At 36.1% G+C, this 19,926-nt stretch overlaps 1 protein-coding gene across 7 annotated transcripts in view; it reads right to left on the bottom strand.

Annotated features, from left to right (window-relative positions):
- VPS13D (vacuolar protein sorting 13 homolog D) overlaps positions 1–19,926 on the bottom strand; it is a 111,259-nt gene that overhangs the window by 74,003 nt on the left and 17,330 nt on the right. For 4 of the 7 annotated variants that reach the window (XR_011324474.1, XM_069782480.1, XM_069782482.1 and 1 more), the window contains exons 19-34: positions 17,213–19,435; positions 16,710–16,861; positions 14,891–15,925; positions 13,855–13,945; positions 13,170–13,296; positions 12,093–12,273; positions 10,882–11,064; positions 8,030–8,252; positions 7,350–7,560; positions 7,042–7,213; positions 5,583–5,695; positions 4,863–5,072; positions 2,532–2,797; positions 2,222–2,355; positions 1,134–1,289; positions 307–532 (exon numbers count right to left, since the gene is read on the bottom strand). Coding sequence is in view for 6 of the 7 variants with exons in the window: in XM_069782480.1 (XP_069638581.1) it covers positions 307–532; positions 1,134–1,289; positions 2,222–2,355; positions 2,532–2,797; positions 4,863–5,072; positions 5,583–5,695; positions 7,042–7,213; positions 7,350–7,560; positions 8,030–8,252; positions 10,882–11,064; positions 12,093–12,273; positions 13,170–13,296; positions 13,855–13,945; positions 14,891–15,925; positions 16,710–16,861; positions 17,213–19,435 (5,703 nt within the window). In the remaining variant the exon portion in view is untranslated. The remainder of the gene's footprint in view (positions 1–306; positions 533–1,133; positions 1,290–2,221; positions 2,356–2,531; positions 2,798–4,862; positions 5,073–5,582; positions 5,696–7,041; positions 7,214–7,349; positions 7,561–8,029; positions 8,253–10,881; positions 11,065–12,092; positions 12,274–13,169; positions 13,297–13,854; positions 13,946–14,890; positions 15,926–16,709; positions 16,862–17,212; positions 19,436–19,926) is intronic. The other 3 variants (XM_069782483.1, XM_069782479.1, XM_069782481.1) reach the window with 2 other exon arrangements.

A 19,926-nucleotide genomic window follows, 5' to 3' on the forward strand; every position in this document is an offset into this window, starting at 1 on the left:
CTTTAAAAGTTTACTACCTAAGCAGTACTCCATCATGATGATTTACAATGACAAGCAATGCTAAATAAAACTTACTATGAAACAATGCATTGCCATGCTAAAAGCAGAAAAAAACAAAAAAAAACCCCTTTTTTTTTTTAATAGTATCATCAGTATAATGCTGTCATCAGATAATTCAAAGCAACAAAGGGTTTTACATGATGAAGATACCAACACCTTTTGTGTTAAGTATATAGTCCAGGTTCACACTGCAGGAACCTCCTTTAGATATAAAACACGGCTTCACTCCAACAGTTAAAAACGTACCAAGAACAGGATCCAACACACGTTTGGATATATCTCTGTTTTCATGTGTCAAGGAGGAAGTCTCATTCACCAGTGCTAAACTGGGAGGATTAGCAGTATTTTCAGCAATCGATACAGTTGAGTCAGGCATAGCTGCACTAGTCTGTTGAGGAATTGACTTTGCAATTGCCAAGAACAGTTGAACATCATTGTAGGACAGTCTGATATCCAGTGCTTGCAACTGAATCTAAATGAAAAATTAAAAAATAGCATTCAGTTACCCTTTTCTACATATTTTTCTTGTATACTTTGGATATTAGCAAAGCTTTTCCCAAAGGAAGACAAAATTTAGTATTAAAATCTAATGACCACAGTTTTTTAAAGCTCCATTAATAAAATTACCAAACTTGTTATTATTTACTAACAATCAAAAGCATTAAAAGCATTTATCGGGGGGGGGGGGGGGGGGGAGTTTTCCTTCAGTATAATGGTGAAAAGAAGTCTCTACATAGATTTCCCCTCTACTATACACTAACAAGGAGATACATAAAATAAACCTTTTTCTTGCAGGTATCAGTAACCCTCTAACATGTCTACCTTATCAGCCCGCTTTTTTCCCCACTATTAATCTCTACAATATATCCCAGAAATCACTCCTCCGTTACCACTAAGAGCATTTTCTGCATGCTTGTTTCTTTGCCTCTTCCACTTCAGGAAAAAATTCATCTTATTCTTTTCTTATGTATTTGAAAGTATTCTATTGAATCCTTGGGCATAAAAAAATCTGTGCTAGATCACGATCTAGTATTCTCTATTGCATACAGTTTTATTCATGCATTTAATATTACCTCTAGAATAGGAGGAAAATCCTCACTATTGAAAGCATCCAACAGTCCAGAACCACTTGGGTAGGAAGCATTCCCAACAAGTTCCATCTGAATTTGTACTGGATCAATAATAGACAGTGCGGTCTCTTGCTCATTTCCTAACCGGCATGAAAAAACCTAAAAATTACAAATGGTTTTAAAAAATTAGAAACCAAGAGAACAGGCCTGACAAGAGCTTCGAAATCAAAGACTGACTCTATCACAAAACATGAACTATAGCCATGAACTGTTTTCTACAGACAATTCCTTTGTAAACTTTAAGACAACAGAAATTCCAAAAATCTTTCCAGACAATTTATTCCAGTGTCCAGGTATGCTGTAAGTTCAGGAAAAGAGATTCTGATATGCAATTAAATACTCCCTTTACTGCTAAGCTTAACTCACCTACTCCTCCTATCACAGATACAGGAAACGCTTTGTTCTTTGGTCTAGAATAACCATTTAGGATTTACCACACCTCTGCACAGCCTCTTCTTCTGAGCACGTTCTTTTAAACTCTCTCAATATATTATGTAACCCTCAATTCTGAGTGTTGTTGCTCTCTTATCAATTGTTCGGAGCTTCTTCAGCTCTGTTTCCCCAAAACTGGCCACAGCACTCCAGCTCTGCTAAACAGGATGCAAGGATCACTTTGCATACTCAAAATTCCTACTTGCATAAGATCCCTACTTACATATTCCAATGGCATGATACTGCTTGTTCACCTCAGAAGTCAGTTATGATTACAGCTTGCAGGCCTTTGCTGACTACGTCAGCTTCTGTCTACCCAGTCACTCTTCAGCTTTCAATTAATTTGCCAGTTTATGGCTGGACACTAGATTAGTAACTAGCAATATTTTGAGATTATAGTCAAGTGTTTCAATGTCTTAACAGAAACAATATAAAAACATTCTTAAAACTGCTGTAGAATGAGAGCATTTGATGAGGAACTAACAAACTTCAAAAATCATCTGTGGACTACTCCTGTTGTATATATATTTATAGTAAAGCATCTTCACAAGCTCCTCTAATTTTAGATATTTTACAAAAGCAAATTTATTTCTTCTTACCTCAATGCCAAACAAACTACCAGAGAAAGGACGATCTAACAGCTTGGGCTTGTAAGTGAGAACGGTAGTCCCCTTCAAAATAATTGCATTGGTATCGAAACAAGACATGTCTTCAACAACCACAAATTCAGTTCCTTAACAAAACAAAATAATAATAATAAATAGGGTAATTGGAAATACCATTAAGGTATTTTAAGCATTTGTAGCAGGTTTCTTGATTTTCTGTCCTTTAACGGACCTGTTTTTCCACTAGCACATGGCTTTTAATCAGAAAAACTCCTAAAAAAGCACTAGAGAAGAATATGTTTACCTGTCACATTAACCTTAACTTCCAGTTGTTTTTCTGTAGACACACGCAGCGATGAACGTTTTGTAACTACTCCACTTTTCACTGTTTTTGGAACTACAGTTGTTTCACTGCTGTAAGTTCGCTGCCGGCAAGAAAGGTGATTTTCCCGCTTTTTGGTATCTCCAGGAGTATATAAAAAGTCATGAACAAGTAACAACCAGTCAAATATTAAAAATACACGAAGATTGTTCAGAACAACTGTGAAACTGGAGGAATCCTTAGTAGACCTTTTAAGAAGAGAGAAGCATACGTATGAACTTTACATCTTCCATATATTTAAAACAATGCAGAAAACTATCAGTATCTAGCAAGTAAGAACTATATGGAACTTTATAGGGACACACTTAGTTTACAGAGCGTCTGTCCTTTAAAATACACATATATAAACAGATTGAAATTCATCAAGTTGCTGTATCCACAGAAACCCAACAGATCTTAACTGCATGAATTCTAAGCTGTAAGTATACAAAAGATTAATTGAAAAACTATGTAACAAGAAATTAACTTATAAAAGCTCCTTTATTACATTTACATCATCGATATTAATTTGCAAAGTCTCATATTTTAAAAGTGATCTTTTTATTATTATTTTACATCTGTTCAGTATCAAACATAACGTACTGCGTGTGAAACGGACCTGGCTCCATATCCTTCTAAAAGATTAGACGTACAATGTGTTTCCTCTCACACCCTGACAGCATTTTGCAGCACAGGAAGCTTCTTTGTCATTGAGAAAAAATGCTAGCCTTACTGAACTTTTAGCATCACAGTTTGAATATCTGGCTAGGAGGGATAGAAGTGTTTGGCTTCATGATCTGGAATACCAATTATATTTGGTCATGCTAACTGGAAAATAATCTAAGTGCTTAAATACCATGAAACAATTTTATAACCAACACATTCTGAACTATAAAATCTTGAAGAACTGTAATTCCTTTGTGAGAAGCAGCCTGCCTGCATCGCTTCCAATAGTAAAAGCCTTTAACCTTCCCTGGCTCTCCAGGATATTTCCAAAAGGCACGAGCCAGTATAACACTACCATTGAGTTCTGCAAAAGCTTACATCTAGTGCCAAGGATGCTCTCACCAGTAAAAACGTTAACACATGCTTATGTGGCTAAAATTTAAAAGCACAACAGTTGGGAAGAGAATTCCTGAAACTATCACTCATAAACCAGATTAGGCTATACTGTGCAAACTAACCTCCAATCCAGGCAGATACTGGATCACCAGTTACACAAAAAACATTTGTTTGGTGGTTGATTTTTTGGGTTGGTTTTTTTTGGGGGGGAGGGGAGTTGTTTGGGGGTTTTTTTTGGTAAATCCTGTGGCATTTTGGTTTTATTCAAATCAAAATCATGGTATCTTTCTGAACACAAACTTATTAAGTACTTAAAACCATCATGCATTATCCAAATCTTTACCACAAATTTCTCTCAATTGCCTAAAGTCAGTTTGGTTGGTTTTTTATGAACAAATGTCTTCAAGATTTTCTCTTGCACTAAAATAGTCCACAGATTTTTTTCTACATTACTCCTGCAAATGCTTCAGAAGGCATCAAACTTATAAAAGAGTTAGAAAGCTGAGTTTGGTCAGTGAACCTGATCAAAAGTGAAAGCAAATCTCTAGTCATCTTCTCACTTGCCCCTCTTTTTTGTTAGTTAACATCCCTCAACAAAACACCGTGCTGATGCAGGTAAATATTGACATTATACTTTACATACCTATTTTCAATATTAAATTAGAACAAACCAAATACCCACTGTGATGCCTTTAAGCATTCCAAGAGATTTGGATAAGGAAAAACAAACAGGGTAGGATAGAATACAGAAGGGAATGTAGAGATTGTTTTTTGAAAGAGGTGCCATTTCTGTATCTATTTGATTCTTTCAGAAAGACAAGTGTGACACCTACTGGAAAATAGCTTTTGCACAACGTATTAAAAATTCTACCACACAGTTTTATGCAAACATACAAGTGATAGGCCAACTTTATCAAGCTTTAAGCACTACTGATTTTACTAGGTCAGAACTTCATCCAATTCATTACACATTCACACCTAAATTTTACTGCAATGGGGGGGGGGGGGGGGGGGAATCCAACAACCTTCAGTTAATTAATGACTGCAGATTTCAATCTATCAAGTACCACTGACCACCCCAAAAATGTTTTCAGATTTAAATACAATGCCAGAAAGTTTATCTACTTTAATAACAGCTGTATTACAAACAAGACAATCCTGATCGAGTATGTCATTATTAAAAACAAACAAATAAATCCCAGAATTACCAACCTGAAGTGCAATTCAATCTGGATTGCTCCTGGACTACTAGTATTCTTTGATGACTGAAAGATGCAATTAAACACATTTGGCATGCCTGCAGGAGACTTCTGTCCAGCATAGCGTGTGTCAAATGCCATCATGGAATGAGAAACCAAATTTACAGACTTTGTTCCATTTGAAGAGCTTTCAAAGAGCAACTTGGATTTCTTGAAATCAAACCTACAAGAATAAAGAGCAAACCAATACTTTTAAGAGTCTTGTAGCTCATTTATTTCTACAAGTCACTTTCATTTACATATTTTCTAAACCAACTATAATAACATCTCACGTAACACAGATAGAAAGTAGATCTATGTAATATTTTCCACTGATACAGAACCTTCTGGATTAAAAAAACCCAACAAAACCAACATAGCAAAAATTGGTTTTTTTAGATTACGTCTCAACGTTTCCTTAATTAAAGTACCATTTGTCTTGGGCAAGACAACTGGTTACCGTACTATGATTTCAAGGACAACGTGAAAGACACAGATGGTATCTTTTGAACAGTGTCATTCCCTTTCATCTTTCAGATCAGCTGAAACTCTCAATTTGGACTCTAAATAAGAAATTCTATTCATTGCATTATTAAACCATAATTTCATGTATTATGTTAATTCCTGTCCTATAATCTCTCAAATGAGCAGAGTATTTAGGACAAGGTATTCAGTAACAAGAGAAAACTCATACCTGGCTAAAGAGCTGCATCCATCTTTTCCTTTTGGATCCACCAGTTCCAGACTCACATTCACCATGTCAATGAGGAATGACATAGAAGTATACACTTCTCCACTCAAAACTGTCTGAAAGTGGAACACACCAACATTCTTTTTAAGACCATCTGTTTAACTTTCATTCCTGAATTAAATTTTGTTATTTCAGACAAATGCAAACAGCTGTAGTGTCTTTCTCCTTCAAAGAGTTCCATTAACCATTGCTTGGGAAAAATTACATTTCGCAACAGTGCAGCCTTCAACTTGAAAAATGTCTATTAATCCTTTTTTAACACTACTGTTCTATAGCTTCTTTGTTCTTAAACAAAACGTTGACATCACCCCACCCCCCGAAATGACCAAACAGCCAACAATTCTTTCAAACTGTTTCAGGTACCTTCAGGTATCTATTATTAAATCAGATTTTTTTTAAAGTTTTAGGTGAAAAGCCTGACATGAAGAGCATACTTTTATTAGGAGAACTTCACCCATTCTCTCCTCTCTTAAAAACAATCCTAGATGCTTCCTAGCAATTTTCCCCCCTGCTGTGGTCATGTATTTGCTTAAGTAGAGATTACAGTCATGTGCTCAGAAGCCCCACAAGATCAAGAGGAAACATGTTGTTCAACAACTTCCCTTCCCAGTAATAAGGATAAATATTGATTATTTTCAGGTGCTGCCCACACTCTTCCTGAAAGGATAGTATTTGACAATAGCCAAATAGGTGATACTTGAGAACCTGCTCAAAAAAAAAAAAAAAAAAAAAGGCTCAGCTTTGCTGTGAAGCTTTTATTACTGAAGTTGTTCTTTTAGATTTATAGGACAAAAAGAGGGCTTTTAACACAAAGTAATACACATTCCACAGTCTCATAAGTCTTTAGGAATGCCATAGACACCACGGGAAAGGAATCATCACCCTGCACATGATTACACAATAACCTTCAAGTCCCTCCAAAATCTCAATTCAAATGCAAATATCTTAAGCTTATTAATGTACCAATAAATATACTGCAATAGCAGCTCAGCGTAAATACTTCAGGGAAAAAAAAAAGAACAGTTTTCATGGATTTGTTAACTTTTTCCCCACATATATATTTCAGCAGACGTAAAACAAACTAACAAATACAAGCAATGATGGCTGTCTCTTGCATTGTCTCTTCTAAAGATTAGAATCTCAGAAACATGAAGCAATCATAAGAGCAAGCCACACCTGAAAGGGCAACAGTATTGCCAAGACAAACCTGAATTCACAGGAATATCTACAGACAAAAAGGTTCCTTCACTGTTTGTCTACCTAAATTTTCTTTCTTTTTTTTTTTTTTAAAATCTACCAGTCCACCTGGTAAACTACAAGAAAATAACAGATAATTAGCCTAATCAGCAAAACCCCCCAGATATTTCAAGACAGAATTTCAACTGCATGTACTTCCTCTTACATGAATTCTTGGATCCTGCAAATCGTAAGGCCGCATGAACTCTTCTATAGGCTCCCCAAGGTTGTTCTCCAGCAGTCCACGGATCAGTTTATACTTATACAAATCCAGAGAGCAATGGACTGATGACAGATTGCCATGTATTGATATGTCTGCAACTGCATGACTTAGCTCTCTACAACAAAGGAAAAAAACTCAGTGTTTCAAGGCAATATAACACAGCAGACAATACTTTTAAGATACAATAAAAGGCATCTAAAACACTGGTTTTAGGCTGACAGCATGAAGTCATCCTGTTCAGACAAACTCACTTGTCCAAGTTTCTCTCTACTTGTAACTTCAGTCTGAAAGGTTCTGTTAATAGGCTTCCTCCTGTCTGCCTCACAAAGTAGGATGGAAAGCTCAAGTCCGCACCAGTATCTTCCACAGCCTTTGAATACTCTCTCTGATGCCTTTCTGCAGCAAATATGTCCATGTCCTGCAGATCAACCACAATGCAGTCTAAGAGGCAGATGTGATCTTCTGCAAGTGCACAGGAGATAACACATTTAGAAAGAAAAAAAAGGATCTATACAAAACTAGTGCAACTTACTTTAGAAAGGAATTTAGTTTCTCCTGGAAGTTATTCTGATTCTTTTTTTATTTTTTTTATTCACACTCATCAGTATCTGTAACTACCAAATGCCAAGTTCATTCACAGGTATATGTAAACTCTTAGTTATGAGTCCAACTATACTCCTTATACGTCTGCAATACGCATCTCAAAACATGCCCAAATTGCAGGATTGCAGAAACTGAACTACAATTCCTTAATCCTCTCAGCTGCAAAAATCTACCTTGAAACTAAGAAGTAATTTCTTTTTTAAAACTACAATCTTTAGACCACGATCCTTACTTTTTCAGTGTCACGTAAGATAGAAGCAAAATTGCACTGCATTATTTTACAAGGAAAAAGAAGAGCTATATGGGGTTTCTACTGTTTATCACATACCGGGGCTGTCAGGGTTTGGTACAATAGGTAGCTTTGATTGTTGCCCTTGTTGCTTACTCAATGTATTTAGCACAGGCTCACTCTTCAGCCTAGAAATGTTTGTTCCTGATGATTTTTTCATGAATAATCCTTCCATCACTACTTTTGATTCGTCAGCACTTGTTGTTTTCTTCATGCTGTGTTTCGGGGTTCCCAAAGGAGATGAAAATTGAACTGAATCCTGCTAATGAAAGTAATTGTGTAATTAACAATAGATTTTTAATTTAAATTCTAAGGAACCAATACACCAAGTTTCAAGCTGCAGCAAATTCCTGTCAAAAAACTAAGTATTTTATTTGAATGCCAGTACCTTTTACTGTAGAAAGACGGCTAAACTTTTTTCCTATAACCTTAACAGCAGATTAAAGCATTTTCTTTTTTAAAAAGTTTGTTTCAGCAACATTTTCAAAAAAGCTGCAAAATCTTTTCAAAGAGAACTTAATTCAAAACCAGTGGGTTTTGCATAAAACCAAAAAAAAGCCCATGTAAATGAAATTAATACAAAATAGAGGGTTAAGATTGTCAAGATATCAAGCACTTCTGTAGAATAAAGTTTGTTAAATATTTAAAGCTGTTTTTCAGAACATCTTCAGATGATGAAAACAATATATGCCATTATTTCTGCAAGATCATGTCAGCAACTTCATATTAGAATATGTGAACAAACACTTCTATACATGAAGTTACCATTTTACGCACTTAAAATAGTTCAGTCATCATACCGAAATGTGTCCCAAAATTTTTCTGCAGTATCTAAGTTTAAGATAGAGTAAATCCCTACCCTTGTTGTTAAAATCCCCACAGATGAAAAAAGAAAAGCCCATTTATATTGATGTATAACATTTTAGACATTTCCCTACCACCACATATCCAGTGGAAATCTTATGAGCTTTTCCACCTTCATGATGCTGTCTAGCACCAAAAATCTGCAAAGCCGTTCTCTAGTAAAATAGTCACATCAACATTAGGAATTTATTCTCCCAAAAACATATGCCTGGTGGAAGAGGTTTACGCACTACCTTTATACTCCAAAGCCAATTTTAGGGTTCATTTAGTCTGTCCTGATTTAAATTTATTAACCTCATGTTTCAATTTTACTCAGCTTCACATGCCCTAGCAAGTAACAACCATCTGTCTTTAGTGATCCACTTGCCACTTACTCTGGGACTACTCACTTTACCTGTGACTGCAGTATTGTTACTATCATTTCCCACCTTCTTTCTGTATCCACCTTCTGATGTCACCACACAATCCTTACCCATAAACTTTCCTTTCTGGTTTTAATTATTAATCTTACTTACCTTACATGTTTTTTAAATAGTATTCATTGGAAAAATTTGTTGCAGCCATGATCAAGGATTTTAAGATTAAAAATTTGAAGACATTAACATTTAACTGTTAAAGACAAGACTGAAAAGTACATGCAAAGAAAAATCATCACATCATCTATAAATCTATTAATTTATGCAATAAATCCAAATTAACAGCTCCTCAGACATGCAGGAAGAGCACACCACAACAAATTTAATTCCAATTCTTACAGAATTCAGCAAAGTCTTTAGAACAGAAACGCCATTTTTAACATGTAAAGGAACTTTTAAGGTGCTAAATTCCATAAGAAAATGTCATTCTTTTTTTTTTTAAATGAATGAGGAGCACCTGAACACTACTATAAAGATCTGAAATACCTCAAAAAAACCTGGATCCTTGTACGCATTGCCTTGTAAAATCCGATCCTCAAAAATAAACACAGGACAGAGAAAAAATGAAAACAAAACAAAACAAAAAAACCCCAAACCCCACCTCAAACCCTCAAATTTCTACAGTGCTACAGAACACAGTATTTTTAAGTTGAAATAGAATTACTATGCACACATCCTTTCTTTTAACTTCTAACATTAATTTAGGAATCTACCACTTACAAACTTTTCAATATGTCAGTACACTAGAGTACTGAAGACAACTCAGTATTAACAGTCCAGTATTTCCTTACAGTAAAGATACTAGTAGATATGAAACAGATGGAGGTAAACAGACACACCACAGAACTGCTGCAGCAATTTAGTCCACCTAATTTCTGTCCCCCTTTGAAATGGCATTAGGGGGTTCCCAGAACAGCTACCTATTTTGTTGCATAGGTTAGATATAGAAAGCCATCCAAGACAGATCTTCCTTACCCCAAATTTTGTGGCTGTACCTCTCAACAGCAACACCAGCTATTATTCCCTGTCCTGCGTCTAGCCTTAGGTTCAAGCATTCACTGGAAACCTTTCTTTATGTTTCACCTACTCAAAGCAACTACACACTCTCAGTTTCATTAACAGCAGAAAAGAAAAATACTAAAACCTATCCTGTTCTCCAGTGTGTTCCAGCAAGTCTCAGCCAATACAAATCTCTATTTTCCGCTGCTCACGCTGTTGAAAATTTGTTTGGTGAAGAGTTGAAGAAGCTACCAAACAGGTTTAGCTGAAAGCCTGTTACGCTTTTATGTTCAGGTGTGCACCCAGCTGGGTCCTGCTTCCTAACGAAGCCAGTTCTAGTGAATTCCATGGAACCATCTCCCCTGTGCCCTGAAGGTCTCAGAAAGCAAGCCCAGGTGCAGGCACAGAAGGGAGCAGCTGGATACAATCAGCAACAGGCCAGATCCAATTAAGACTACCCAGCACACTGGCATGGACTGTTTCACTACTAGTAGTACAAAGTATATATATATAAAGTAAAATCTAAGAACCATTTACCATTTTGATATAGCAATAAAATGCACAAGAACTAGCAAACCCACAAGCTGCTAAATTAAGAAGTAATGTTCTTACCTTGTTCTTTAATGAAAAAGTACCCGGCATACCCGCAAACAGAAATCTGTTCTTGACTTTCAGTTTTCCAAGATTAGCCACAATAAGACTATTAGACCTTGAGCTTTCAGGTATAAGAAGAACAGGAGCACCAGCCTCAATATCAAGGAGAACTCGGGAAGCTCGCTGTGCTTTATCTCTTACCTGGGAAGAGCAAAAATTGATTAAAAAAAATTAAAAAAAATATACAGGAAGTGGGTGATTATTTCACACTGATTAGTACTGTATTCAGGAACACTATTCCTTGATTTACAAAATTAAGATGTGATAAAATTTTATACCAAAAAACCCCAAACCAACTTGAACTTTTGTTTTAGGCAGAGAATAAAAGCTAGTTAAAAAAGCACTATGATGTAAACAGCACACACCTGTGCAACAGGTGCAGCAATCAAGAGTGAAACATACTGTCACCACTGAACTAAGAGGCATAACAGACACTACTCAGCTCACTACTTAAAGATTACTTGAGAAAAATTATTTACAAAAGGAAAAAAATATCATTTAGAACAGATGTTTCAAAATCAGATTCAAACTTCCTAACTGATGCACAATGAAGCTTTTTAATATATGCAAGCATTAACTGTCTTTCTTCCAATTATTAGAAGCAACTTTTTAAACAAGACTACTACTATTAACTATATCAATCACTGCCACATTAGGTTTTGTACAACATAGGCTATGACTATCATAATTATTTATATACTCTATCATGCAGAAGTTCAGCATCTGATTTTCTCAGTCTACCAGCCATCATAATTAATCAAAGACATACACCTGAGTAGAACAGAAGGACTTCTCACTTGGTTCTCTTTATTCAAGTATTATAACTACCTGGTGAACTGTGGAGAAAAAGGCAAGATAAAATCTCGAGCCCTTTTTTGTCCAGCATCACAAAGATAGGAAAACACCTGTATCAGTGCACACTGCAGGATCCAGGTGCCAACATTTTAAATAATGTGCAAATTTGGTATTCTACACTTTCAAATAGCAGCAGAACGGTCCTAAACAAGGTCTTTTAACTAGAAGATGAGGATGAACCATCTCCATTAACATCAGAACTCTAAAACCTCCCATCACTTCAACTCACTAAGTTAATGCATTAACATAAATTTCATACTGCATTTCAACTTCCAAAAATAGGCTAGGAAAGACAGAAAAAACCCCAGACATACTGTTTGTCCTTCAATTGCTGCTCTTTGCCGCCCCAAGACATCCTGAAGCTGAGTAAAATGTTGGATGAAAGACACCACCTCTGCCTGGAAACGCTGAGTATGCACATACTGAACAGATGCCATTCGTAGAGTGACACGAATATCACACTCCCTCTGCAGCAATGGATCTGGCCTCCCATATCTGTGATAAAGGTTGAAAGAAAAATTTAGTTGTCTTAGCTACATTTTACAAATACTGCTATGCATTTTTTTGCATTCAAAATAATAGTATAGTGGATTTAACTGATGTTCATAGTATATAATTTAAACTATTTCCATTATAGATATGAAAAACTGGTTTTATATTAATTATTTCTAAATTATGTATATTTAAGTGCTACTTAGTTTTAATTAAGCAAAAGGAAAATTCTACATTTGGAACGTACCTCTAATCACTACATTTAACAGATACACCTTTGGTGATTTTATACATCTGAACAGTGGCTTACAAGGTAAGTACTCTACTCCATGATAATACATAGATTCAACTCTGAATCAGTGTGCTGTTACATCTGAAATTAATTCCATAACATTACTTGGATAATTTCTAATCTGCTTAATTCTGGTGGGTGGAGGAAGTGGTGGAAAACCATGAAAGATCACAGGCTAAGAACTATTGCTTTACACAAAGCAGAAGAACTTCAAGAGTACACTATGACAAAAGCAAACCCTTAATTCCAAAATTAAGGAGCAATAGAAAATCTATTTCATCCATTGAAAACCGATTCCAACTTATAAAAAACAACTCCTATTTTATCTAGGAACAAACTATTACCTAAATACTTTCAAGAACAGCTTTAGAGGGAAATAAAAACCTATTTTTCCTGATAAGCCATGTACACTGCAGGACAAAGAAAAGTTAAAAATCCTAAGTTTATGACTGATAATGTTCAAAGTCTCATTTAAGTCACAAGCATCCAAAGCAGAATCATGCAGACCTGACAGCTGTGGGTTTGGTTTTTTTGGAGTTTGGTTTTTCTAGGGGGGGAGGGGAGTTAATGGTGCTAGTAGGGAGTAACAAGAAGTTTAAATTCATACTTATAGACTTGGAAAATGAGTGCTTCTTCACCACTTGTAGTAAAACGTTCTCTGTAAAATTCTCCATGAGCTGTAAGATCACTTAAGGACAGACTGCCAATACTTCCTTGCAGGGCTAAATCTCCCTCTGCAAAACAAAACCCAGACAATTAGGATCCTCAAACACAGATACGTTACTAAAACCCAGAAGTTTCTATTAGTGGGATAAACTCATTACAAGTAATTAAATAAATCACATTCACTTCAACATTAAACCTCATATTCAAAGAAAATCATGTCTTTCTGCTACAAAGACTGTATTAACCCAAACATAACTCTATGCTTTACATACATACGTAATGTGTTCACACCAGTTTGATTTATGAAAACTTAGATGTAACTCTTTTTTTCTCTAAAACAGTAATATACACTGTTGTTCTGCTCTGTGAAAGTGAAGTATTAAAATCCTAGCCAATCTCAGCTAAAATGATCAATGGTTTGGCAGCTGGGAGGGGTGCAAGTATTTAAAATCAAGCCTGAAAAAGCAGAGGAAGAAACAGTGGGAAAAAGAATGTGTATCGTGCCCAGGAAACTCACAAAAAAACCCAATGAGCACCAAACTATAAAAGCATTTCCAATCACAAATCCAGTGCATGTCTCCTTTTATTTTAAACAGCATACAACCTTAGCCCTCCAATCTACTCACCAATCACTTCCAAGTGAGCTGCAAGTTTTGACACACTGGCTTTAGCAAGCTCACTAGTTGTCTTATTCAGTACTAATGATAAAGAATGGACCTGGTCAAACAAAAAAGGTACAGGCTGGTATTAAACAATATGACTTCACAGCTGGAACATCTTGTTAGTTTTTTTCAAGACAACTGCACTGTAACACATAAATGGCAAACAAGAATTATCTGGTTGGGAGACACTGGAGGGAACCAAACTTTTTACTTTCTTGTTTGGAAAATATTAATGGGTCTCCCAAACAACTTAGAATGATCAAGTCATCAACAAATCCTAGCACTGTTATCTTTGTCCTTGTCTCTTCCAGGACTTGTAATTTTTACGTTAGACTGCAGGACCTCTGGGCAAAGACTATATATATATACACATACACACACACACACACAATTTTTTTAAAAAAAATGTATGTTTATACATATATATGTATAGACATATATGTATATATATTTATAAAAGAATATACTTTTTTTAAAATAAACTCCATAGTACCTAGAACAGCACAGTGCCAATTTCAGTATGTCAAGTCTTTAATATTGAAGCAACCTTATCATTTAAGAGATCACCGACATTTAGTCTGTGCCCTGCGTTATCCCAGGGAACTAACAGTCACTGCCCAGAAGACTTACACTTTCCTTAGACTCTCAGGCATAGAGTAGACTGGATGGGGCCAGGGGCGTGGGTGTCAAACTCTACCCGTGCAAGCTCCATTGGATGAACACGGAGCATTCTACTTCAGCGTCCCTTCAAATGATATACATGCGTCTAAGCAGGGTCACAGAGCAAGGGAGCCAATAATTTTGCATGTTTTGCTTTTCTGTGACTTCTGCACTTTTTTTTTTAAACTACATCTACGCATGCTTTAAAGCTACTGTTTCTGAATTTATGCACATTCTCCACTAGAATATAAAACATTTGATTTAAATGTCACCTTAAGTTTCTATAAACCAGACGTTTTACGACAGACAATCCAATTACTATTTTGCATCTCAAGTATACCTTCACATCCAGCTTAGTGTTTACAGGCTCTTGGGCTTGAGAAGCTGACAAGGTATTTATTTCTGATTTGACTGTCTGCTGAGTATCTTCAGGTTGCAGCTTCATAGCATGGTTATCAGCAGTGGATCCAATCCCAAAGAAATCCAGTATCACTACCCAAGTTTGCAAAGTTATTAGGACATCTAGACAATTAAAATCAACATCTACACTACGGTTAATTTTGTTATAGTGAGAAGAAAATTCAGGATGTTTCCTATCCACTAGAAATATATTGATATGAACTAATGAATCATCAAAGTTACTTTTTCCACAGGGCAACTTGGATCTGTCTGCTGTTGGAGAAGGAGGTGGAGTCAGAGGATACTCAGAATCAGCATCTTCTTTTTGCTTCTTACGGGAGGCACAAACTGGTCTTTGGTATAGCTGAAAGACATTAGGTGCTTCTTCCATATGGGAAGGTAGGGAACGCGGCATATCTGGATATTCTACATTGGATACCGAGGGACAAGACTGTGAAAGATATTCCTTATGTGCTAAACTGGATGGCTTGGGTGCTCCACGGGACACCATGAGATTCTTATACATAGAGTCTGGGTTTTTTTCCAGAAGATCTTCCATCAGCAGAGAACGCAAGGCAATCTGAATAGACAAAGTCTGAGGATGATCCTTAGCAAACTCAACATCAAAATCCTGAAACTTAAGGCTGACAAGGCCTTGTGCACCAAGTGTAAGATCACCACTTAACTGAACTTGGAGCTCTGAGATATGAAAGTTTGCTTGTATCTGAGTAAAAGATTTTGTTTCCCTCATAGCTAATGACTTGTTTGGAACAGAATTAAAACCAGAATGGCTGAATAAGCCATTTTCCTTCCGTTCACTTGAGAATTCTGTGCCTGTACTATGAAGTGATGCTGAAGGAGAACTATGGCAAGTTGAAGATACAGAAGTGGTTGGAAATTTGTTCAAGTCTTCACTGTAAATCAAATTATCCAGAGTCTGAAGGACTTGTTCATACACATGTTTTGCTAACACCACCTACAATGTAAAAAAAACCCACAAAATAATCATCACGTTAGAGCTCTCTATATTAATAAGATCAGTACATACATTCTAAATCTCACAAGTGGAAAGCGTGGAATTTCAAACCAGACAAATTTTAAGTTTGCCCACAAATAAAAAAATAATCCAGAACAAGGTACAATGCAAAGCTGAAGCAAAACAACTCTTCTGTATTAGCTCTGTAAGTTGACACAATCTGGAAACATACAGGATAGGATCCTAGAACAGGATACCTTGTATTCCTAGGCAAAAAGCATCCACAGAGTTAGTTAAAAATAATTCACCATACAAACTAGCCTTAATTTACCATGCTGAGATTATACAGTAATATATGGAAAAAACTTTCTACTTGGCCATCACTGCTTGTCTCCTTAGCTTTAGAAGTTTCAGTTTGCTCTACTTAAAATCTCTGCCACTACAGAGATTTTTTTCAAGATAGTGGCATTTTAATTCTTAGTTTCTAGTAGAACTGCAAACAAACATATTTGGACAGTGGCACCTTTATTTTTCCTTCTGTGACAGGTGTTCAGGGTAAGTAAAAGTTAAACTAATTCATAAAGATGTCTAAAATGCCCCAAAACAAGGTTAAATTTTGGTCATTGTTATTATGACTTAAGACTGTCTCTTCTAACCGCATGCATAAGGATCCAATTTCTAAACTATCAACACGTTAAACCTGAAGACATCTGCCTGAAAAATACTTATATTCTATGCAGGGAAATACTTCTAGACTGGTAGTGGAAATACTACATTACTATACCTGAAGAGGGTTCACAAATTTCCCTTCAATCTTCATAATGCTTGATATTCCAAAGTCTTCATTACTCAGAGGAAAAGTTAAATCCAAATCCCTCTCTAGTGGTATCTTTTCCAATTTAAACTGGATGGTGGTGTTATTCAGAATGTGGAAAGCTGTTAAGAAAGTGAAATTAAAACAACATTATAATAAGTGAACTCATTATCCTATAAAGACTGTACAGCAGAGATAACATAGTAGCTATTTAACTTGCCCAGAATCTCTTAGCCATGCTAAAGTAAGTATATAGGGCTATGTTTTGTTAAATTTCTGCATGAAAGGCACTATTCAGTTTTTGCTTAGGAGACTAAAAATGGATATAAATAACTTGTCCATCATAATTAAAATTGAGCAGTATTTCAGGAGGATGGGTGAGACAGTATACAATCAGACCTATGGTCAATACACATTTTTAGCACCATCTGCTTCTCATATTAAAATAATTAAGAGTCCCCTGATTAACATACCATGGCCTTTATGTAACGATTCAAAGAAGTCATGACGAGTAAAATGGGATTCTTCCTGGCTATTAATACTGGCAGGACCTGAAGAAGAATGCAGCCCATGACGTATTTCACTCGCAGGCTCCTTCTTGCTCATAAATTGAGTGCTATTTAAAGAATACATTTTAATATCTTTAATTTCAACTTGCAGTCTATCACTTGTAGATTCACCTTCTCCTGGTACAAAATTCTGAATAGATATTTGTCCTAGATGACCTACAAGCAGTTCAGAGCTACCAGGCTTTCGAGGTATTGCGACAATCGGTGATTCAATGTTTATATTTAATATAAGCTTAATAGTATCTGTTTTGAGAGGCTGTGATCCAAATGCATAGCCTTCATTATCTTCTAAGTTGGCAACATCTCTTGATCGTGGTGTCAGATCAAACAAAGATACCATTTCACTGTATTCAGCAGTTTTAGTTGCCAAGACTGTAGTAACTTTTGAAGCTGCACTTTTCAGCATGCTGCGGAAATTCTCTTCCAATTCATCCATTGACAAAGTCAGTTCTTTCAAAAATTTAGCTGAGTGGTTGTAGTGTAAGGAGGCCATTTTGAGGTTGAGAGAACATTCCTCTTTTGACTTTTCTGTGAAAGTGAAACTTAAAGCATCTGGAAGGCTATTTCCATCATCAAGCCTAAAGAATAAAGATTCAAAGTAATCTACATCACCAATGAGATTTTCATACCTTACTGTATTCCCTATGCTGACAACATACTGGTTCTTAACACTATCTTGTGTTAGGTCCATAAGGTGAAGGTATCCAAGAGAGCCATTTACATCAAATTTACTACACATGGAGACATTGACTTTGGTGCCACCAATACTGGCTGTTGCAATTTTTCTGCCATATTTTTCTCCATTTGTCATGCCAACTGTCCTGAGGAGGAGTATATTTAACCAGTGAATATCAACTGCTACCTCTGTATTCTGTACATAAGTAGACTGAAAGGTTTCCTCTTCCCTCCAATCTCTTTCCAAGTCAGTTATTAAAGGCTGGGGACTAGAATCTTCTTTCTCCTTTGGGAAAGATTTCTGCAGAAAACCAATCAGTTCAACAATAGTCTCTGGATTAAGGATGATATCCAGGTTGTTCACCTGTACAGAGATCACCTGCAGACTGCTATCCAAATTCATTGATGGGCATTCTGCACTCACAAATTGATACTCTAATTTTATCAAGGACTCTTGATCTTCTCCATTGTTACCAGATGAATTATTTGACACTGTAGTGCATCTCTCTGCCAAACTAGCTACATCAATGGGACGTGCATCGTATGGTCCGTAAACTGGCGACTGAGCCCTGCTGTCTCGAAGACTTCCTGTTGGCACATCAAAACTCAGATTCTTATGAGAAGCCATCAAAAGATCAAAATCTGTTCCATATGTTTGCATAGTATCAACCAGTAACAGGCCATGAACAGTCAGGGACACTTCTACATCATATGGCCTTTTCACAAAATGGGCATTGGTGCCAAAAACCTTGAGTACAGAGATATATCGTCCATTACTTTCAACACCCAACTGCATACAGTTTACTTTGAATTCAGCCAAAAGCAGCTGAGATTCAACAAGAACTTCCCTGGTATGTTGCTCTAGCATTACAACACTCTGTGTTAGATTCATTACAGAATCATGCAAACTGCCAAGTTGGTCTACCTCTGCAAAAATCTTGTCTTTCCCTAAATGTAGGGCATCAGAAGACTTAGTTTCAGATGTACTCAGCTGTGTACAACAGTTCTTCAGAGCTGATATTTTGTCTTCATTGATATGAATTTTCAAGTCTGGCAGAGTGCCAGACAAGACAGCTCCTGGGTATTTTGGGTCAGACGTATATATCAATCTGCGCTCCAACTGCAGGTGAACATTGAATTTTTCTACCACATGAGTTGGACCCACATCACTATCCTGAACGTGTTTCCAGTTGTCTTTCACTCGGCCCACCATGATCTGAAGGTCCATAAATGAAAGTGTGTATCTCTCATACATTTTTTTACTCATTAAGTGTGCTTGTAGCTGCTCTTCACTTATTTCTACTCCAGTAAATTCAGACATTTTGATGCCACTATTAGTGTTAGATTCTGGTGGTGGAGTATTGGGAGGAGTTGCAAGAGGTGTTTTATATTCCTCATCACTCAATTCATTGACTTCTGAAGAAAAAGTATCTGCACTCCTTTTAGATTCTTCTGTGGATTAAAAAAATAATAGTAAAGAAACAAACAGATAAAAGTATTCTCTTCCCTCCTTGGATGTTTCCCATCAATTACCTGATCACCCTGTCTGAAGTTGTATTTTTTTTTTTTAAACACAAAGTATATCTGGTAACTGTCCTTGCCTCCTTCCACTGTCTCTTTTTTTTTTCCTCAACAGGAAATCTACTACACTTCTTTTACATGCATGCAGATGTCAGATGTCAGTCACAATGTATTATAGAATCTATTAAAAGACACTATTGTTTCAATTTTTTAACCCACTTACTATTACTACAAGATTTACTTTTAATCAAGTTGTTAAAAAAAAAAAATCCGTTACTCTGCCTATGCAATTCTTTTGATCCTCAAAACCAACTGAAAGATAAGAGCTATTTAACTACAATATATTTATGATCAGAAGTTTTTGTCCAATTAACTTTATTGCCTAATATTAACTTTCATTTTATTATCATAAGAAAAGGATT

This window comes from Haliaeetus albicilla, chromosome 4 (genome assembly GCF_947461875.1).
Source record: "Haliaeetus albicilla chromosome 4, bHalAlb1.1, whole genome shotgun sequence".
Lineage (NCBI taxonomy): Eukaryota > Metazoa > Chordata > Aves > Accipitriformes > Accipitridae > Haliaeetus > Haliaeetus albicilla.